Below are 21,550 nucleotides of genomic sequence, written 5' to 3'. Positions count from 1 at the left end.
TTGGGATGAGGGTGGGGAGGGTATCCATTCTGAAACACCATCTGAATTATTATTTTTTTGCTGATGATTTTGTGATTCCACCAAAGGACTAGGCAGTGCTAGTTGCTTTGCTTCCTAACAGTGAAGGGTCTTTTTTTGGCAGCATCACAAAGATATATCCCGGCTTTCCTGCTAAGGAGCTCATGGCAGTGTACATGGCCCCTCTATTTTATCCTCACAGTTCCCCTGTGAGGTAGGTTAGGCTGACAGGCCAGAAAGTCACCCGGTGAGCTCCATGGCTGAATAGCAATGGAGGTTCAATCAGGTTCAACACTCTAACCACTTTACCACCCTGCCCCCTGCCCTGTCATGTATGAATCGGATGTAATAAGCCAACAAATGCTTGTTCATGGCCGCCTGTCTTTTCATGCGCAGGCACCTCTGCAGTGGTATAGACAATACGAAAGGTCTGTGCAACTCAAACAGCTGCTACAGTCCCAGTGTGTGCCTGTCCTGTGGCCAATCGGTTCTGCTAACTGATCACTTCTGCAACTGATCTCATTCTTCCGAAACCTATTTCTGTTTGCATCTTTCATCTCATCTTCACAGAGCCAGAGATGTGGTCTAAACTTTGGCAATATCGTTTGCTATGACAGCATGAAAAATTCACCCGCAGACTTTCAGCATCGCACATCGCCAGCTTTGTTTAGTGGGTGTCTCCTCGCCATGCGCTAAGTACCAAGGAGATCAATGTTCTCTCTCCACCGGGCAGTGGATGTACAGGCACAGCTGGGAATAAGGCAAAGCGCTATGCTACTGACCATCAGAGTCTCCACTCATGTTGAAATCCATCATAGCGTGGCTAAACTTCCCGTCTTCATTCTGTTTGACTGCCAACTGTTGAGTCAGGTTCTCCAGTGTCGTTTTGTCCTGGGTGGGGAGAGAAGAGAGGGCACAAAGGAGTCTTTTTATTAACACGCAATGGAACCACAAAGTTCATAGGTAATTTGCAAGATTCCCCAGAGAAGGAGGGTTAGAAAATAAGGAAGAAGATGGTTGAGTTGGAAAAGTAAATGAAAGTGGGGTGAATGCCCGAAGGGATGGGGGAGAATAACACAATTATTTTTGGGAGGTTTTATGAGTTGGAAGTATCATGGCTTGAACATTCACTCCTCCCATTCAAAAATACAGCTTTATTAGCCGAGGATGAGTAAGCTTGTGAAATTCAGATTAGTTTGACACACATTGCAAGTGCTCAGCTAGCATGTTCCGCAAAGCGGTTCAAATGTTTCTGGTGGAATTCAGTGCACTGAAAAGTGGGTTTAGTTTAGCAACCCACAGGGCAATTTAAGATGCTAATTTTTCTGGTGGGCCCGATGGATACTTGCCTCTGAAAAACCTTGTAAAACTTAACAGTGATAGGAAGTTAAAAGTATGCCAGGGCCATTCCTGATGTTAATTTTTATCCCTATCCTTGTCTGAGTAAGGCAACTGAGAAAATAGCCAAAGGAAATAACTCTGAGTCAGAAATGACTACCTTGTTCACAGGATGTAAACGGCAACAATCCCTTCTGATGATTTTTCAGGAGTACCTTTACAAATGGGTGAAATTTTCACCCCACTCATCACTGTGACAATCACTTTCTCATTCATTTTCCTTAAAACTGTTTCGCCCACAACATTCAAGGGTGAGGACAAGAAACATTTTCCTCACACTTATTTCACAGAATTGTAGGGTTGGAATGAATCTAGTCCAAACCCTACAATGCAGGAATCACAGTTAAACAATCCTCGACAGACGGCCATCCAACCTCTGCTTAAAAACCCTTCAGTGAAGGAGGGTCCAAACACCTTCTGAGGAAGTCCTTTCCACTGTCGGACAGCTCGCACCTTCAGAAAGTTCTTCCTGATCTTCAGTCAGAATCTCCTTCATTTGGTGCAATGAAGCCAACAAGATTTGGCTATTTGATGGTGTCTGAACAACGCCTCGGGTGTTGTAGGGGTGGGGTGGAGAACTGAGGGGGAAAATATACCCAACAGCAGTGGAAAAACACTATCATCCTCAAGACAACAAACAGAGAGCAAAAGGTGATGGGAAATAGATGAGAGCGGTGTCACTTGCTACACAAGGAAAGATCCTGTGTGAGAGGCCGGGAAGGGAAATATATATGACAGTAAGGATAGGTAAAAATGCATATTAAAGAAACACATAGAATCCGTAATACAGCACAGCAACTAAAGAGGCAGAGTGGGATTCAAAGAGAAAACTTGCAAATTTGCATACAGCACGCCAGTGATTTGTGCAACCCCTGAGTGGCTGCTCTCCATGGCTGTGACATGCTTTGTGGTTCATATGTTGTGCAGGCCTGCTTTATGCATAACCACTCCCCCCTGCCATCCCCCCCCCCAAATACCGCTCCTCACCTATGCCAGAGACCATGCTCAGAGTCTAGTTCTGGGAACGGGTTATGCCCAGCAAGACCAAGGAGGAGCCTCACAAACCCCACGGCATGCTCAGAGCTCAGGAATGCGCCTGCAGTGTGTTTGCAAACATGGCTTTTCTGCAAATCCTATAGCCGAAAGCACTGTGTGGCCAGGATTAGTGCCGCACACTTGGCTTGGAGGAGAACGATGCCTCTGCTGTGGGGCCTTGGAAGAGGCTAGCCGGGGTCTGCACCTTTCTCTGAGTGCAATACCTGCATTCATCATTGCTGGAAAATGTTGCTTTCCTCCCCCTCCACACCCAGTTATGGGAGTATTGCGGTGCTGCAGAACTGAAACGTGCAAAGCAAAGGCAGCCCTCCTTTTCGCAAGCCGCACACAGTTCAACTTGCCTGGCTTTTGGTTGCCTCTCTCCGCAGAACGCGGGAGCGATAAGGGGGAGGGGGGAGGAACCAGAGACTCTGTTTCAGCGACAAGGCGACCCCTAACCCCCCACTACTAAAACATGCAGTATAATAAAATAATTCAATTAGTCGCCATCAAAGGGAAAGTTGAGATAATTCTCAGAGGCTGTCACTCTGAAGCCGAGCGATGTCAAAACAGTCAGCTATGCTTTCGTTATGCCCCTTTGAGCCATGACTTAAGTGAACCTTCAGTCAATCTCGGTGCTGAGCAAAGGGAGAGGGATGGCATGCGAGAGTTGGCAGCGGGGCAGAGGAGGTGAAAAGTGAGTTGCAAAAAGCTTTAATTATAAAACAACAGAGCGGCCTCCAAGGCTGAGGAGGCCCAGCCGTTGCACTTAACCAATCTCTGCTGTGGCTGATGCACTGAACGAAATTAACATGGCTAAAGGAAGAAAAAGAAGAAGGAAAAACCCCCAAAGCAAAACAAAAGCAAGAACACCCTCGTGAGCAAAACAAGTTATTTGGTTTTTAAAGCAGAGCACACGGTAATCCATAAATTAAAAAGGGTTTTTAAATCAAAGAGGGGAGCAAAAGCTCAGCCGGGACGTAGCAGGGTGTTTGAGTGAAAGGAACAGGAAAGTTTTCAAGAGGCATAAGTAATGAACAATACTTTTGGCTTTGCAGCGTGTGTGTCTCAAGCTGAAGATTGCTACAGTATTTCCGGGTTGTTGAATTCAGTTCGGCACTGTAGTTTATATGGGCATTAGTCAACGAGACGGATGGTGGTGGGGGAACATAGGAAGCCAGCTTATATTGAGTCAGATCATGGCTCCATCTAGCTCAGTATTTCCTGCTCGGATTGGCAGCTGCTCTCTAGGGCTCCCTGATAGGGACCTTTCTCAGCCCTGCCTGAGGGACTGAACCTGGGACCTGATGCCACTGCACCTTTCTCAAGTAGGAACACAGGAAGCTGTTTTAGACAGAATCAGGCATTTGGCCCATACAGCTCAGAAATATTGATTCTGACTGGTAGCAGCTTGCTATGGTTTAAGGCAGAGGTCTCTCCCAGCCCCACTTGGAGGGACTGAACCTGGGACCTTCTGCAAGCAGATACTCTGTGAAGGAACCATCGTCTTTTCCAGGATGCAGAGTTAGAGTGACGACCCAATAAAACAAAAACGCCCCTTGCTATGTAATAAACTTCACTCATATGTAACAAACTAGGCTTAATGTCTCATCTGCTTTGGCCCTCAAATTTATGTTGTTCGGATTGCATTGTAATATTTTCTGTTAGGGTTTAGTGGCTGGTGCCTAATTTGTGGGTTTTTGAAGCAAGGTATAAATATTTTTGGAACGTTTTAGGAAGCTGCCTTGTACTGGTTATTTATATTGCTATCTCTGTCCCAGAATTGTCTACTCTAACAGAATAGGACCTTTCTTTCCTGTCACCTGTTCCTGTTAGAGAAATCAGTATGAATTTATTTATTTTTTAGGTAAAAGAGTGGTCACTCTGATGCTTCTAGATGTGACCACACTCTCCACCTTAAGAACACAGAAATGTTATAATTAATAATAATAACAATAATAATACCCTGCCCATCTGACTGGGTTGCCGCAGCTACTCTGGGAACCTTCCAGTATGGTTGCCATATGTCCAGAATTTCACGGACATACCTGGAATACCGTTGCCAGAAGCTGTGTCCAGCTGTAAATCAGCAAAATGTCCAGAAAAATCTGGACGTATGACAACCCATGTTGGCAGTGCCATTTTTGGCGATGTTACTTTTGGCCAAAACAACAACAAAAAAGCCCAACAACTTTGCCCCGCCAAAAAAGCTCAACAACTTCCAGCATATACAAAAACACAAATGAAACTTTAAACATTTAAAACTTCCTGATACAGGGCTGCCTTCAGATGTCTTCTAAAGGTTGTATAGATACTTATCTCCTTGACATCTGATGGGAGGGCGTATCACAAGGCATGCATGACTACCGAGAAGGCCCTCTGCCTGGTTCCCTGTAGCTTCACATCTCGCAGTGAGGGAACCACCAGAAGGCCCTCAGAGCTGGACCTCAGTGTCCAAGCTGAATGGTGGGAGTGGAGATGCTCCTTCAGGTATACAGGGCCGAGGTCGTTTAGGGCTTTAAAGGTCAGAACCAATACTTTCTGGAAACGTACCAGGAGCAAATGTAGGTAAGAAGAGCTCTGGTGGATGCTAATACCCATCTAGCCCAGCATCCAATCCCACCAGTGGTCAACCAGATGCCCATGGGAAGCCCAAAAGCGGGACTTGAGTGCAACAGAGCTCTCCAAACTTGTGATTCCCATCAAATGGCAAACGCAACCAGAGAGTGACAAGTCTCAGGTGCCTGGTCCCCAGGTCTCCATTACAACTCAGGTGAGGCCATCAGGAAGTAGCTCCTCAGATGGGGCTTTGTCAAATCAGGTATTGCATGCACCTGGGGAGGCTGCAGAGCACTGGAGAGAACATTAATGCAGGGCTTCCCAAACTTGGGTCTCCAGCTCTTTTTGGACTACAGCTCCCATCATCCGTAGCTAGCAGGACCAGTGGTCAGGGATGATGGGAACTGTAGTCCAAAAGCCCAAACACTGGGAAACACTGCATTAATGGAAAGAAACACACCCAACCACCAGGCTCAGGCACCACACACCCTCATAAATTCTAAGTAACCTGTGAATGAGGAAGGGAAAAGGAAGTGTGGTGGGAAACTTTTGGAAAACTGGAGGGCAGGTGCTAATCAAAAAGACCATATAATGAATGGCGCCAGGGCAAAATTAAGCACAAAAGCAGCAGCTAACCTGTTTTGCTTTAGAAGAAAAAAGAGGTGGGTGGCAATCTCCTATCTGCTGGGCTACGCACCTTCCAGGAGGATATTTCAATTTATGTTCATGGCATCACTCTGTCAACAAAGGAAGAGGATCCTCTTTCCTGTCCCTGCCCACTCACAGATTAACTGCAGCTCGCTGACAGAGGGGCATCCCACCTTCATCTTGCGAAACCCATTTAGCGGTTCCAAAGGGGGAAGCACAATGGTTTCAGGTTTGCACATCAAAATGCACCCATTAATCATAGCTGGCTGGCTGGAACATGGCCATTTCTGAAACTCTTAGAAACTCTTAACTGTTTGCGATGTTGATCAGGCCTTGACACTATTTGTAGCCTCTATTTGCAGCTCTCTATTTGTAAGGAGATGGTTTAGGTCACACTAGGTCACACTGGCTTTCCCCATTGAAAACATCTTTGGTTTCCCTCATAACTCCTGAGGTGTTCCTCTTTGCCAAATTTATATTGAAATTTCCATTTTGGAAAAGCCCTAGTTCCAGGCCTTATCCAGCGATGCTCAGACGGAAGATGGCATGTGGGAAAGCATGTACTACCTAGGTAAAGGTAAAGGGACCTCTGACCGTTAGGTCCAGTCGTGGATGACTCTGGGGTTGCAGCGCTCATCTCGCTTTACTGGCCGAGGGAGTCGGGGTACAGTGGTCATGTGGCCAGCATGACTAAGCCGCTTCTGGCGAACCAGAGCAGCGCACGGAAATGCCATTTACCTTCCCGCCAGAGCGATACCTATTTATCTACTTGTATTTCGTGCTTTCGAAATGCTAGGTTGGCAGGAGCAGGGACCGAGCAACGGGAGCTCACCCCGTCGCAGGGATTCGAATCGCTGACATTCTGTGTGCCCTAGGTATGAAAGATTTGCTTGATTTCTGCAATCCTGTCCCCAGGATGAAAAGATTGTGGAAACTGAGGGAATTGCATTTGCAGCTGAGATCACTTGCAATTTCATTACTTTGGGGTGTATGTGCATGTTCCCACCACACTGGAGCTCATAGCTGGGATGAATATGTGAGCAAGACCTTCCACTCCTTTTGACAGCTGCGAAGCATGTGGCTTGACCTCCCCACTGGGAGATTCCCCACAGCAGCACTGCATACTCCTGGTGGCCTCCAGGAATGGAGAGCAGAGCCTCCAAACAATTAGCTTGAACCATATGGAAAGTGTCTTCCAAACGAAACAGCTGCCATGTGGAACCCTGCCTCACAGGAGCGACTGCCGGCAGCTTCTGCATGGACGCCATAGTGCTGAATTGGCCTTTCATTCTCTAGTTCTTCCAGGAGAATTAGTTGGATGCACACACAAGTACTTCAGCCTAACTGGGTGATGGCTCAAGATTCAAGTGCCTAGTTCCCCACACCCCTTACCCCACACCCCCAGCGCGGTAATACTCTACAGCTGGGTTTGGCCAAATGAGTGCAAGCCTGACAGTGGCATTCCTCCGCCGAAACGTTCTCTTGGCCAGGGTAGCGCTGGCAAAATCCTAGAGAGCTATGAACTCCGTTTGCCAAAAAGCTCTTCTCTAACTGCGTAATTCAAGGTTAAAATTTCATTCCAGCTCTCCATCCACAGTACTCGGCTCCTTCCCCTGCCATCTTCACTCCCCTCTTCCAAAGGCAGGCATACATTTCATTCACATTTGCTGCCTTGCACACACACACACACACACACACACACACACACACACTTGTGGGCTGCAAGCCAGCCCAGATAGTGCCAAAAAGTGTCGGCTCAGACACAGCTCCCCAACCTCATGTTCTTCTTTGCCTTTTGCCAAATGCAGTGTGTGTGTGTGTGTGTGTGTGTGTGTGTGAGAGAGAGAGAGAGAGAGAGAGAGAGAGAGAGAGAGACCAAGCTGAGATGACTGCGGGGAGAGGGTTGGTGAGGTGGGAATCCTTGAGGTCTGGCGAAGCCTGACTTCCAGTCTGCACAAAGGAGGCTGCATTGCAACTAGGAGTAGGGGGGAAATTCGAATCAGCTTGCACTCTAAAGCCAAGCCTACTAAATTTAGGCTGTGGACACACTCCTGTTTATTCTGCATCCAATATGCTAGCTGGGGAAGGGGTTTACACATGATGTTATCCACAATCCATATCTAGCCTGTCGTTTCTCATGAAATGCTTCCTTTTGATGGGTTTTCTCTCAAGCCAGCTTTGATCCAATTTTTTTAAAAAAGAATGACCCAGCTGTGTTTTAAGCTAGGAATTTGTACACAGCCTTGCACTTTCTGGAGGAAAAATATGTGCAAACTGAAACACAGCCATCCTTCAAAATTCACACTTCTCTGAATTTTGCAACGCAGTTGTCCAGCCAAATGGTGTGTACAAGAATGTTCACACTTAGGTAAACTGCATGTAAGAATGCATATACTAGTGGAAACGGCATACTGAATTGCATCGCATTAGAGGAAATTGCATACAAAAATGTGTGTATTGGTACGATGATTGCTTCATGGAAGAATGGAAGCCTTTTTTGGACTATTTAAAGAAATATTATAGTATGATGAATTCGTGAGCAGGAAGGCATGAGAGATTGTTGTATTATTGTTATGATCCAAGACAGGGAAGACAGAGAGCAACAAGGGGGACAAATAACAAACACCATGGAAACATCATGGAAAATTGGATGGGATGTTGACAAAAGAAAAGAAAAATCTATTGTGTACTGGAATGTTTATGTGGGATTTTTTTGGGGGGGGGAATTTAATACAATATATCTTTCAAAAAACCAAAATGTGTGTACTGGGAAAAATTCACACTAAAGTGCTGGTGCACTTTTATGAGGACTATGAGTGAGTTCCCATTGGGGTGCTGGCATTCTGGGCCTGACTGAAATTCTGGAGAGCTTCTGTCAGTCAGCATACAGAACACTGAACTAGACAGACCAATGATCTGGCTCACTATAAGGCAGCTTCCTATGTTCCTAGTTTTCCTCTCTTTTTTGGACATCATAACCAAGCTGTGGATGGGACCACTCAACGTTTCTCACCAGGTCAACATTGGCCATCTGTCATGGATGCTTTAGTTGAGAGTCCTGTATTGCAGGAGGCTGGACTAGATTACTCTCAGGGATCCCTTCCAACTCTGTGATCCTATGACACTATGGACTGTGCCACCTCTTATCTCTGGCCATTGCCTTGACAATGACTGTTGTGCAGAAAAACATGCCATAAAACAGAAACAGGATCAGTTGTTGCAACAGGCTGAGCTCTGATGTGCTTAAATGTAGTTTACAGAGCTATAAAACCCATGCGTGAAATGATAAAATAGAGTGAGACTTTCAAATGTTGACTCGGTTATTGTTAGCCCTCGTTCTGGTGGCCCCGCTTTATTGTTTTCGACTGTTCTAATGAACAGGGAAATAGCAACAAAGAAGGGCTTTAACCTTCCAATTATATAAACTCCCCGGACCACCAAAGTAGACAAAAGATTATTTATAATGCAACTAAGATTTATCAGTCAGGAGGTTTCTGCCCCCATCCCAGACCCGCTTTCCTTGTTTGTATTGAAGTTAAAATTGAAAAAAAAACCCCACAGACCAGTGCCTTCTTCAGCTGCTTAAACTCTCCCTTGCTTATCCAAAAAAGAAAGAAAAGAAAAGGCACCTATAGGAGCTAAAAGTAGACTTAAGAGAAGCGAGTGGGGAGGGGGAGAGGGAAACTGATTCTGACCTTATTTTCAGACCTCTTTGGGGGTGGAATTGTATGACAGCTTAGTTTTAAAGTGTTCTCTCTGGTCCCTGCTCTTGGCTGGAACATGGGTGGCTTGAAAGCCTGGCTGCAAAGCTTTTAGCAGATCAGTTCGAAAAAGAAGATCCATTCGGTGTTCAATAAATAACGCTTTCTTCAGACTCCAAGCGGCCCCCAAGCACAGTTGACACTGACTTATTGAATTTGGTTCTTATTCATACCTGGTCGTGAGTTTATCTCCTTTTGTTATTTACAGAAGGGTTTTAACACATCGAGTGCTTTGCACACATCATTGAGTTCCACCGTAACAACAACCCTATAAGGTAGATTATCGCCCTCATTTTGCAGTAGGGAGAGTGCTGCATTCGGAGACACCACAGAGCTAAAGGGCGAAACTCACCCCTCAGCCCTAAAACGGGCTTCTCTCTCCTCCCAGTGTTCATAGAATCCTAGAATTGTAGAGTTGGAAGACACCCCCCGGGGTCATCTAGACCAACCCCCTGCAATGAAGGAATCTCAGCTATCCATACGGATGCAGGAATCACATCCATGACAGATGGCCAGCAAACCTCTGATTAAAAACCTCCAATAAAGAAGAGTCCATGCAACGATATGCAAATCCTCCCGCCGCATAAACCTGGTATTTTATAAATGACAGCTATGCTGGAAAAACAGAATTGGCACAAGCCACGTACACAGCCACGTACTCACTGAAGCCCCATATCAATGGGGAGCTGAATGCACTTAACTGTTTTGCATTGCAAGCAAAGGATGTCACACACACACAATCGCTTTCTTAAAACCTAAGCTGTATAAAAGCATTTATCTGGCTGCCTTCGTTTTCTCCTGAACCAGAGAGGTCCTTGCAATCAAGGGGTTAACGTTTAGATGGGAGGGGTGGCATTAAAAATATATATATATATGGAGAGGGATGAAAATTGCAGCCCACACAGGATAGGGAGTAGCTGCTTTCATGTAAACAGAAAGTCAGGACGCAGACTGTGCTTTGCTGGTAATTGTTTACTAAACAATAGGGTGACTCAGTCGCTCAGCAGTGCCGCACATGTCTAAAATGGCTCAACATCCATTCCATCAACCGCAACTTCCCTGGGAATGTATTAAAGAAGCTGAAAATGCCACTAATGCTTTTTGTTGTAATTATTTCCTCTGCCCAGAAGCCCTATCACTTGTCCTCTAGGCCAGGAATGTACAGAGAGCACTGGATTTGTGAGTTTATGGGGTGGGTGGGTTACTTATGGTGCGTCCGTCCAATGAAAGAACATAAAAGGCTGCAGCTTTTCTGGATGAAGCCAAACTCCTTCTACAAAGGGTTTAGGGCACATGGAGTCATGGGCAGTTTACTCAGCTAGCTCCTCACCTCAACCCATGAAGTTCCCAGTTCAATCTGCAGCAGACAATGGTTAGCTGCTTCCCTTGTGAAAACATTACCCTGTTATCCACCACTGTTAAAGGTAGATGCTTTGAGAACATTTTCATCAGGCAGTAAATCGAATTGTACAAAAGGGGGTGGGGAAAATCTAAATGGGATCTGCTAACCCACAGGTTTTCAACCAGTGTGCTGTGGCACCTTGGGGTGCCTTGAATGATGGTCAGGGGTGCTGCGGGCAATACTGGTCTCTGTCCCTCTTCCCTTCCCTCCCTCCTCTGATGCCCTTTCATGTCTTGCACAGTTGTTTGTTGCAACAGCCGTGGCTACAAGCTCCGCAGGTGAATGGTGCCTCTGGGGCTGGCCAGGGGGTGCTGGTTGCCAGGAGATGAGGCAATTGAGAGACCAGGGGTGGCTACAGTGGCTGCCTGGAAGGAGAGGGGAGAGGAGAGGAGGCTGGGGAAATGCTCCACAAGGAAGGGTGTTTGAAAAAGGGTTAGGGGCTGCCAGCTTGGCAAGCGAGGGGTGGCATACCTGGGTTCCTGAGCCCCACAGGGGTGTCCTAGAAAGGGTGCAGTTGGTCAAGGGAGCTGTGGACTCAAAAAGCTTGAAAATCTCTGCACTAACCCTATCTCCTTATCTCTCTACACTCCTTCCCTAATATTACCTAAAAAGGTAAAGGGATCCCTGGCCATTAGGTCCAGTCATGATCGACTCTGGGGTTGCTGAACTCATCTCGCTTTACTGGCCAAGGAGGCTGGCGTACAGCTTCTGGGTCATGTGGCCAGCATGACTAAGCCACTTCTGGCAAACCAGAGCAGCGCATGGAAATGCCGTTTACCTTCCCACCAGAGCGGTACCTATTTATCTACTTGCACTTTGACATGCTTTCGAACTGCTAGGTTGGCAGGAGCAGGGATGGAGCAACAGGAGCTCACACCGTCGGGGGGATTTGAACCGCTGACCTTCTGATCGGCAAGTCCTGGGCTCTGTGGTTTAACCCACAGCACCACCCGCGTCCCTAATATCACCTAGTTGTGTAGTAATCTGAATAATTTGAACACTGCAATAATCAGATCTCCAAACAGAATGTTTTGAAAGTTAATGCACAGCTAAGTCAACATCAGATATCACGGGCATGTTGTTGCACATGATTTCCGGGGATGTGTGGCATTCCTTCAAATACATACTGCGAAAATTCCATATCTTGCTTGCAAATGTGTGTTCCGAGTGTGCAACGCGATTTATGATTATTACTTGTGCTGCAGCAAAATTGGTTGCATGTTTCCCCGGAAATCTTAAATAGTGCGAAGGGCCATTTATGTTCATAATTCAAAAACAGAACAATAACAAATAAACAAGCGTGGGGGAAGGCAGAGAGATTTGTAGAAATAAAAGGATGGGTTTTAATCACATTCTTAGGCCTGGCAAGTTTCCTTATGAAGATGCTAGATCTCGCCTGCCATTCAGCTGCTTCCAAGTGATGGCAGAAGGTGTCAGACTGACAGCTTGAGACACAGGGGAAGCCTAATCCCTCTCTTACTGCAGTTCGTACCAGTTTCAAATCTATTGGCCTGGATATGGCATCACAATACGTTGGGGGGAAACAGGCCAAGCTCCTAAAATTTAGCAACATGTAACACTGTGCTGCAGGAAAGAAGGGAGTAAGATACCCAGAGACGGGAAAGTCTACATAGCTATCTTTTTCACTCGTAGCCAAGTAAGATTATCTTCCATAAACATGGTTTTAACAATGAGTCCGTAAGTGACTGTGGAGGCCAATTCTGGAACCACACGTCCTTCCACAATGGGGACATAGGTTTCCGGGTGGGAGTTGATCATGGTGTGGATTTGCTAAGCATGCCTTCCTCTTAGCATGTTTCTCCCTTGTGTCTTGAGTTCAAGTGTCTTCAAAGCCCATGACATCTTTGTTAAAGGCTGTTCTCCAATTGGAGCGCCCGCAGGCCAGTGATATCTATAAGCTTTCAGCCACAGCCCAGCAGTATACTCTAAGACTAGGGCCACATACTCACATACTTTAACCCAGTTAAAGCACTTTTATCTGAGCAGGCTGAAAGCAAAGAGTAAGGTTGCAGTAACTTCTGTCATAGAGCTTCAGTATGTTGATGACAATGTAGTGTGTGCACGCTCAGAGGATGACCTCCAAACCATCCTAAATATCTTTGCAGAAGCTTACGAAAAGCTTGGCCCATCACTCAACATCCAAAAAACCAAAGTGCTGCACCAACAAGTACAAAATAACCCCTCTGAAGTGCCACAAATCCAACTCAATGGTGTAACATTGGAAAATGTCGATCACTTCTCCTACCTAGGCAGTAATAATAATAATAATAATAATAATAATAATAATAATAATAATAATAATAATAATAATAATAATTTATTATTTGTACCCCGCCCATCTGGCTGGGTTTCCCCAGCCACTCTGGGCGGCTTCCATAGAAACCAGGAAACACTAAAGTATCATACATTAAAAACTTTCCTGAACAGGGCTGCCTTAAGATGTCTTCTGAATGTCAAGTAGTTGTTTATTGCTTTGACATCTGCTGGAAGGGCGTTCCACAGGGCGGGCGCCACTACTGAGAAGGCCCTCTGCCTGGTTCCCTGTAGCTTTGCTTCTCGCAATGAGGGAACCGCCAGAAGGCCCTCGGCACTGGACCTCAGCGTCCGGGCAGAACGATGGGGATGGAGACGCTCCTTCAGGTATACTGGGCCGAGGCCGTTTAGGGCTTTAAAGGTCAACACCAACACTTTGAATTGTGCTCGGAAACGTACTGGGAGCCAATGTAAGTCTTTCAAGACCGGTGTTATGTGGTCTCGGCGGCCGCCCCCAGTCACCAGTCTAGCTGCTGCATTCTGGATTAGCTGTAGTTTCCGAGTCAGCTTCAAAGGTAGCCCCACGTAGAGCGCATTGCAGTAGTCCAAGCGGGAGATAATTAGAGCCTGCACCACTCTGGCGAGACAGTCCGCGGGCAGGTAGGGTCTCAGCCTGCGTACCAGGTGGAGTTGGTAGACAGCTGCCCTGGATACAGAATTGACCTGCGCCTCCATGGACAGCTGTGAGTCCAAAATGACTCCCAGGCTATGCACCTGGTCCTTCAGGGGCACAGTTACCCTATTCAGGACCAGGGAGTCCTCCACACCAGCCCGCCCCCTGTCCCCCCAAAACAGTACTTCTGTCTTGTCAGGATTCAGCTTCAATCCATTAGCCGCCATCAATCCTCCAACCGCCTCCAGGCACTCACACAGGACCTTCACCGCCTTCACTGGTTCTGATTTGAAAGAGAGGTAGAGCTGGGTATCATCTGCATATTGATGGACACCCAGTCCAAACCCCCTGATGATCTCTCCCAGCGGCTTCATATAGATGTTAAAAAGCATGGGGGAGAGGACGGAACCCTGAGGTACCCCACAAGTGAGGGCCCAAGGGTCTGAACACTCATCCCCCACCACCACTTTCTGAACACGGCCCAGGAGGAAGGAGCGAAACCACTGTATAACAGTGCCCCCAGCTCCCAACCCCTCTAGACGGTCTAGTTAACTTTGCACAAGGGCCAACATTGATGCCAAAATCCAGCATTGCCTGAGCTCTGTGAGTGCGGCTTTTTCCTGATTGAAGTGCAGAGTGTTTGAGGACCAGGACATTTGCAGGGAAACCAAAATGCTTGTTTACAAAGCTATTGTACTGCCAACCTTACTATATGCTTGTGAAACATGGACCACTTATAAATGCCATCTCCAACTCCTTGAAAGATTCCATCAACAGTGTCTCTGAAAAATTTTACGCATCACTTGGGAAGACAGGCAAACTAATATTAGTGTACTGGAAGAAGCAAAGATCACCAGTATTGAAGCAATGATTCTTCAACATCAACATGTTATGCGGATGCCTGATGATCATCTTCCAAAGCAACTACTCTATTCCAAACTTAAAAATGGAAAGACTAATGCTAGTGGTCAACAAAAGAGGTTTAAAGACTGTCTCAAGGCAAATCTTTAAAAATGTAGTATAAACACTGACAACTGGGAAACACTGGCCTGCGAGCGCTCCAGCTGGAGAACAGCCTTTACCAAAGGTGTCATGGGCTTTGAAGACACTTGAACTCAGGACACAAGGGAGAAATGTGCTAAGAGGAAGGCACGCTTGGCAAATCCACACTGTGATCAACTCCTGCCCGGAAAACTATGTCCCCGCTGTGGAAGGATGTGTGGATCCAGAATTGGCCTCCACAGTCACTTACAGACTCACTGTTAAAACCATGTTTATGGAAGACAATCTTACTCAGCTACAAGTGATTGCAAAAGAAGAAGATATAGTACTTTCATAGCAATTTCTTTCACTAAAGCAGAGGTTCCCAATCTTATTTGGCCTAATGCCCCCTTTTCAGAAAAAAACAACAATGACTCAGCACCCACTGTCTCTCAGCCTAACCTACCTCATTAGGTTGTTCTGAGGATGGGCTCAGGGGACAGGGAACTAGGTCTTGAGCTCCTTAGAGGGAAATATGATAAATAAAATTGAGAAATAACATCAAAATAAAAATGGCTGGTAGGTACACAGGGCAGAGCCTTCTCTGCTGTGGCACCCACACTCTGGTATAAATTAGGAGTGCTGAACCTGCAGCCCTTCAGCTGTTATTGGAGTCCAATTCCCATCATTCCTGGCCATATGATAATGGATGGTGGGAGATTTGAGTCCAGGCCCAGCAGTATCTGGAGGGCCTCTGTGCAAGGAGTTTTGCTTTATCTCTTGCATTTTGTGTATCCTTTAGAATTTATTTTTTTAAAAAGATTTTGATTGCTTTCAATTATTGTTGGATATTTTGCTTTTGAGATTTCCTCTTCTTCTTTTAAGTTTCTCATCTCTATCTCTATCTCTATCATCTCTATCTCTATCTATCTCTATCTCTATCTCTATATCTGCTGCCCTTTTCCCCATTGTTTTATTCATCTGCATATTTTAATACCACTTTGTCACAGGGCCAAAGCAAAGCCTGTCTAAGCAGTCAACAAATGAAATCATCATTAAAACAGGTTAGAAGCCGAATGCAACGTTCGCACTAATTTTTTTCTGCAGCAATGGTGAAAGACACAACCGAAAGGCATAAAACAGCAGCACCTTTCTCAGTTAAAAGTGGACGTATATAGCCAGGTCTTTAGAGAGCCTGCTTAAAACCAGTCAACGAGGGGAGCCAATAAACAAGAAGTGTGCAATATTGCTTTAAAATTGTGAGCCACCCTGAGTTTCTTGGTGATACGACGTTTTAAACAAGAAAGCAAACAAATAAATCCATGTGTTGGCAAAAGCCAATGTGGTAGAATACCCCCACTTTAATATTATTATTATTATTTTAAAAAATGCTTTATATATAAAGAATCGAAGCCATCTATGCAAAAACTGAGAGGAGAGGAAAGTACATATACCCAAATCCATCTGATAATCAATCTCTACCATGCGTGGGCACTCGCTAGCTGTGAGCAGTGGCAGTGTGACAAATATAGCAAAACCGAAAAATCAGGCTACAATAGAAGGGAGAGGGGAGGGGGGGATCTTTCATTGACCATCTGTGAAAACAAGGCATGTGGCCATTATATGCAGAGGCCATAAATAAGCACAAATGCTAAGAACCAAATGGCAAAAAAGGGAGTGAGAGCTAAGCTCAAAACAAATCAAAATGTTTAAGGCTGAAGAAAAAACAAGTCCGATCTTGGTACTATATCAACTTGACATCTATTTTCATATTTCTCTCTCTTTATTTAAGGGAAGAAGCTACGATGCAATGATGGGAGGGGAAGAGCAAAATTCTTTCCATACAGTAGCACTTCGGATAAACTGCCCGTTTTGATGTGAACGATCCAGTGAAGGCTGTTGACGGGAGGTACAGGATAGGTTTGACATTCGGCGTGATGGATGGGCGATGACATAAGACCCACACGCCCCTGCTGACGCGTTGTTGCAAAGATGTCTGGTAAGTGTGGGCAGCATTAATGTAAAGCAGATTGCACACTTCACCACAACCCGTCTACCCAGATACAAATCCCACTGTCTGTTCGGACATCACTTGCGGAAGGCAAAACCTCTCACTGAATGTCACCAAACTTTGTCTGAAGTGGGTTGGTTTTTTTTTTTAAGGCAAACTTTGGTGCTCCCACTCGGGCACATCTGGAGATAATGGTTGGTATTCTTCTAATGAGTCCCACCAGTTATTGTGCGATGGGAATTTCCCCTCTCTCATGTGCCCTCCCCAGATCTGCTCCAGAAGGTTGGTGGAGCCCATAGAGCATATTTATGGAGGGGGAGAAGCAGTGGACCTCCTGTTGTGCCACAGAAATCTTTGCACTGCTGGAACATTTGCTCTCGCACTAGGATGAATCCAACCCAATGGAATAGAACCTCATGCATGTAAAGGATGTGCTCTACAACTGAGTGACAGCCTGTCCCCAACATTTTTCAGTAGAGTTTTGCATACTCTTGGCTTTGGGCTCTTGCCCACTGAGGAAGAAAAAACAATACCCAATGCATGTTGTACTATGGGTATTTGGATAAGACTACGCCCGGCGCGGGTGGCACTGTGGTCTAAACCACTAGCCTAGGGCTTGCTGATCGGAAGGTCGGCGGTTTGAATCCCAGTGATGGGGTGAGCTCCCGTTGCTCGGTCCCAGCTCCTGCCAACCTAGCAGTTCGAAAGCACATCAAAGTGCAAGTAGATAAATAGGTACCGCTCCAGAGGGAAGGTAAACGGCATTTCCGTGCGCTGCTCTGGTTTCACCAGAAGCGGCTTAGTCATGCTGGCCACATGACCCGGAAAAACTGTCTGTGGACAAATGCCGGCTCCCTCGGCCAGTAAAGCGAGATGAGCGCCGCGACCTCAGAGTCGTTCGCGACTGGACTTAACAGTGAGGGTCCTTTACCTTTACCCCTGAAAAGCTCCGCACCAAAAAGTAACCCCAAAACTGCATTACAGTGGAACCTCGGGTTATGTACCATCCTCCTTACGAACGCTTTGGGTAACGAGCTCCGCAAACCTGGGAGTAGATGGTCCTGGTTGCAAACTTTGTCCCAGGAAGCGAGCGGAAATCGGGTGCCGGTGGCGCAGCAGCAGTGGGAGCCCCATTAGCAAAAGTGCGCCTCATGTTAAGAAGGGTTTCGGGTTAAGAACGGACCTCCAGAATGAATTAAGTTCATGACTGGAGGTACTACTGTGTTTTATTCTGCTTCTAGCAAGTCATGGGGAGGAACATGGCCTCACTCCAGAATATCCCATGAGAAAAGGCCTTGGGAAACGGGAGGCTTAATGCTCTTTTACTCCCTTCCCAAAGACTGAAGCACTTTTTCTGCTCAAGAAGACGCTGCCCCGGCGTTTACTCTGCTCATCCCCATCCATCAGGCAGCCGGAGAGGCATCAGGAGAGCATGATGGATGCAAAATTATCACAGGGCTGCCACTCGATACACTTCCTGCCATTTGTAACTAGCGTTGGAGCTGACATGCTTTTTTCCATTATTAAACATCCACATTAAGTCAACATTGGTCACTGTCATTTCAAGTCTGGTACACTGTTTAAGGGGAAAGCGGAAGATGATGGAGTCTGAGGAGGATGAAGTGAGGAGTGGGAATTGAGAGGAGGGTGGAGGGAGAGGGAGAAAAAAATAAGCAATCTGGATCCTGTTCTCTTTAAACTCGCAGAAATAAAATCTGCCTTTGCTGTCGAAAAGAGATCTTTTTATCGCAGCTCTCCAGCCCACGAGCACGGGCATAAGACTTTTGAGAAAAGCAAAGCTGCAAAGGGAACAGGAATAAAGGCCTGGGTTCAAAAATCAAGAAAATTGTGAAATGCACATTTCTTGGGGGTGCATTCACTCCTGTGACTTTATTCTTTGAGGGGGGGGGGATTCCACTTACATGCTCCTGCTGCAAGCCCTCCCTCCAACAGCATCCCTTTAGTCAGCTCCCCCCCCCCGTAACATTAAGGATAACTTGTTCTCTGGAATGTTGCCATCTCATGATGTTTCCATGTTCTGTACCACTTCCTTGGATACTACGGGTGAATATTTAGACATATACAATGTGGTTACATTGCTACATGGTGCTAGTTGTACAACCAGGGGCAGCCTGTCCCGTTTCGCCGCCTGAGGCTCAGGACCAAAATACTTCCAAGGACTGCCTCTCTCCATACAAATCAACTCAAACCCTGCACTCAGCATCTGAGGCCCTTGTCTATGCCACCCCCCCCCCCGCAGAAGAAGTCCAGAGGGTGGCAACACAATACAGGGCCTTTTCTGTGGTGGCCCCCAACTGTGGAATGCTCTTCCCAAGGTGGCTCACCTGGCACCATCATTATATATCTTTAGGAGCCAGGCAAAAACTTTCCTCTATATATAAAACCAGGCCTTTAAGTATCTGTAGCCTTTTAGAAATGGGCAGGGAGTTTTTAATGTATCTCTCCACCGCTTAGTTTTATTATATCTATGTGAGTTTTGTTTGTTTGTTTGTAAGTCATTTTGGGTTGCCCTGGGCAAGATAAAATGCCCCCAAAATGTAATAAATAATAATATTTTTTATTCATGTTTTCCTGTAAAATTTGCATTTGTGTACATCATTTTTGGTTGATGAACTATGGAACAGGATTCAAAGAAGTACAGATTTAAAAGCATAAGTTGTATTTTGGGATTTGGGCAACAGGTAGGTACTGTACTGAGGCTCTGCCCCAGCTTTGGAATGCACAGTCTTGGCCATATATAGCCTATTTGAATTTCACTCTACTCCAGGCCACGTGGAGAAGCAGATAATTCTTAACTTTACAGAGGTCAAGGTGATATATTTTTAATGGCTCCTAAGCATCACTCTCTCTGGATGTTAAACTGCACTATTGGAACAAAGCTTTTTCAAAAAGTTATTTTTGTTTAGATACAGAAAGTATCAAGCTATAATTAACTGGAGGTGACAATTATAAATACAACTGTGTCCCCAGGTTTCCAAGAAACCAGAAAAATACACAAGCCGGGCACATGTTCATTCTCTCTCTCTCTCTCTCTTTGGTTGAAACTCTTCCAAGAAAAGTAAAGATATTTTAAAAATACACTTTATTGCCTTCTCAATTAAAATCTGAGCTGCATTCATTATATGCGTGCACATAAAATGAAATTTATTTTCTCCTACCCGGGTAGGACTACTGATCACGGGAAGACACATTAGTCCAGACTTATTTACAGATCTCTTCTGGGGGGGGGGGGATATATACATATTTCTAGGTTGTTCATTTATCGTGGGTGGCATTCTAGAAACAATTGCCTGGCGGAATATCATGGCCACATGGCTTTTCTTGATAATGTGTTGACGATTGTGATGGTAGCATTTGCAGCGGTGATTCATACAGTGACATCAGCATAGCTGGATGTTTTGTAGAGTTTCAGAAGCAAACATGTCCATGTTCCCTGCCCGCATGGTACTAATAACAACTTTAATAGTAATAAGGCCCATAGTTGTTGGCCAAGTCAGGTGAAAAGGGGTCTATAGTTCATCTTGTCCCTGCTACCGGCAATAATTTAGTTGAGGCTTGAACTGGTGGGACCATCTGCATGTGAACACTCCTCCACATGCTTCAGGTACCTCAGGTTAAGTACTTAATTCATTCCGGAGGTCCATACTTAACCTGAAACTGTTCTTAACCTGAAGCACCAGTTTAGCTAATGGGGCCTCCTGCTGCTGCCGTGCCGCCGGAGCACGATTTCTGTTCTCATCCTGAAGCAAAGTTCTTAACCTGAAGCACTATTTCTGGGTTAGCGGAGTCTGTAACCTGAAGCGTATGTAACCTGAAGCATATGTAACCTGAGGTACCTGAGGTACAGCTCCCCCTTTAGCCTTTGAAATTTCCCCTGCCCTGAAAGTTTGCCTCAAAATTCTCTCTGGAAAACTTTGGATCTGCCCTTACATCTCACCCCACAGCCTAAATGATCACAGACTGAGTAAAGGCCACAAAGCTCAGCCCTACTCCTCTAATGTAGAGGGCCTGCTGCCCAGCAGAAGTTACCAAGGGAAGACTTGCCTCCATCACGGACCGAAAAAGATTTCCAGTTACTTAGCCCCACCCTGCTTCCTTAAGAAGACGTAGGTGGAGACTCTGCCTAACATGATGCCTGGGAAGAGCAAGGATGAGGATAGGAAATACTGCCTGAATAATCCTGTTTCCAAATAGACACAGAATGGCCAAGTACCAGGCAAGATGGCAGGAATATTGGCACAGTGTGGGCACACCAGCAGAGTCAATCTGGCATTCCCCGTGGTGTATCCACACACAGGCAATGCTCACGCTGCATTGCACCTCCCCATCTTGATAAGTGGCCATGACTCTGTTGCTGGGAGGTCAGCATGTATGGCGCCTCTATGAATACCATGGAGTTTTTGTTCCTCTACTAGATCCGAGTGTGGTTTCATTTTGAGAATCTTGTCTGAGGTGCTCTGAGAGCCTCTTGGGGCTATAAAGCAGGGTATAAATGTTCTATATGGCCACACTCACACTAAACATTAGAAACACTATGATGCTACTTTAACATGCATGGATCAAGGGTCGAGAAACCAAGCCATGTGAGGAACGGTTGAAGGAGCTGGGAATTTTACCCTGGAAAAGAGGAGGCTGAGAGGAGATATGATATCTAAAGGGCTGTCACATGGAAGAGGGGACATGCCTGCTTCCTCCTGCTCTGGAGGCTAGACTTGAACCAATGGCTTCAAGTTACAAGAAACGAGATTCCATCTAAACATCAGGAAGAA

General features: G+C 45.9%; 1 protein-coding gene across 9 annotated transcripts in view; it reads right to left on the bottom strand.

The window, feature by feature from the left end:
* Window positions 1-21,550, bottom strand: part of SOX5 (SRY-box transcription factor 5) — a 749,551-nt gene that overhangs the window by 16,549 nt on the left and 711,452 nt on the right. For all 9 annotated transcript variants that reach the window (XM_081926958.1, XM_081926959.1, XM_081926960.1 and 6 more), the window contains one exon: window positions 801-909. In XM_081926958.1, the coding sequence (XP_081783084.1) occupies window positions 801-909 (109 nt within the window). The remainder of the gene's footprint in view (window positions 1-800; window positions 910-21,550) is intronic.

The sequence above is a fragment of the Podarcis melisellensis genome (genome assembly GCF_964234715.1).
Source record: "Podarcis melisellensis genome assembly, chromosome: 10".
Lineage (NCBI taxonomy): Eukaryota > Metazoa > Chordata > Lepidosauria > Squamata > Lacertidae > Podarcis > Podarcis melisellensis.
Note: the sequence above shows the minus strand (reverse complement) of the source record. Positions and strands in the feature narration are given on the sequence as shown.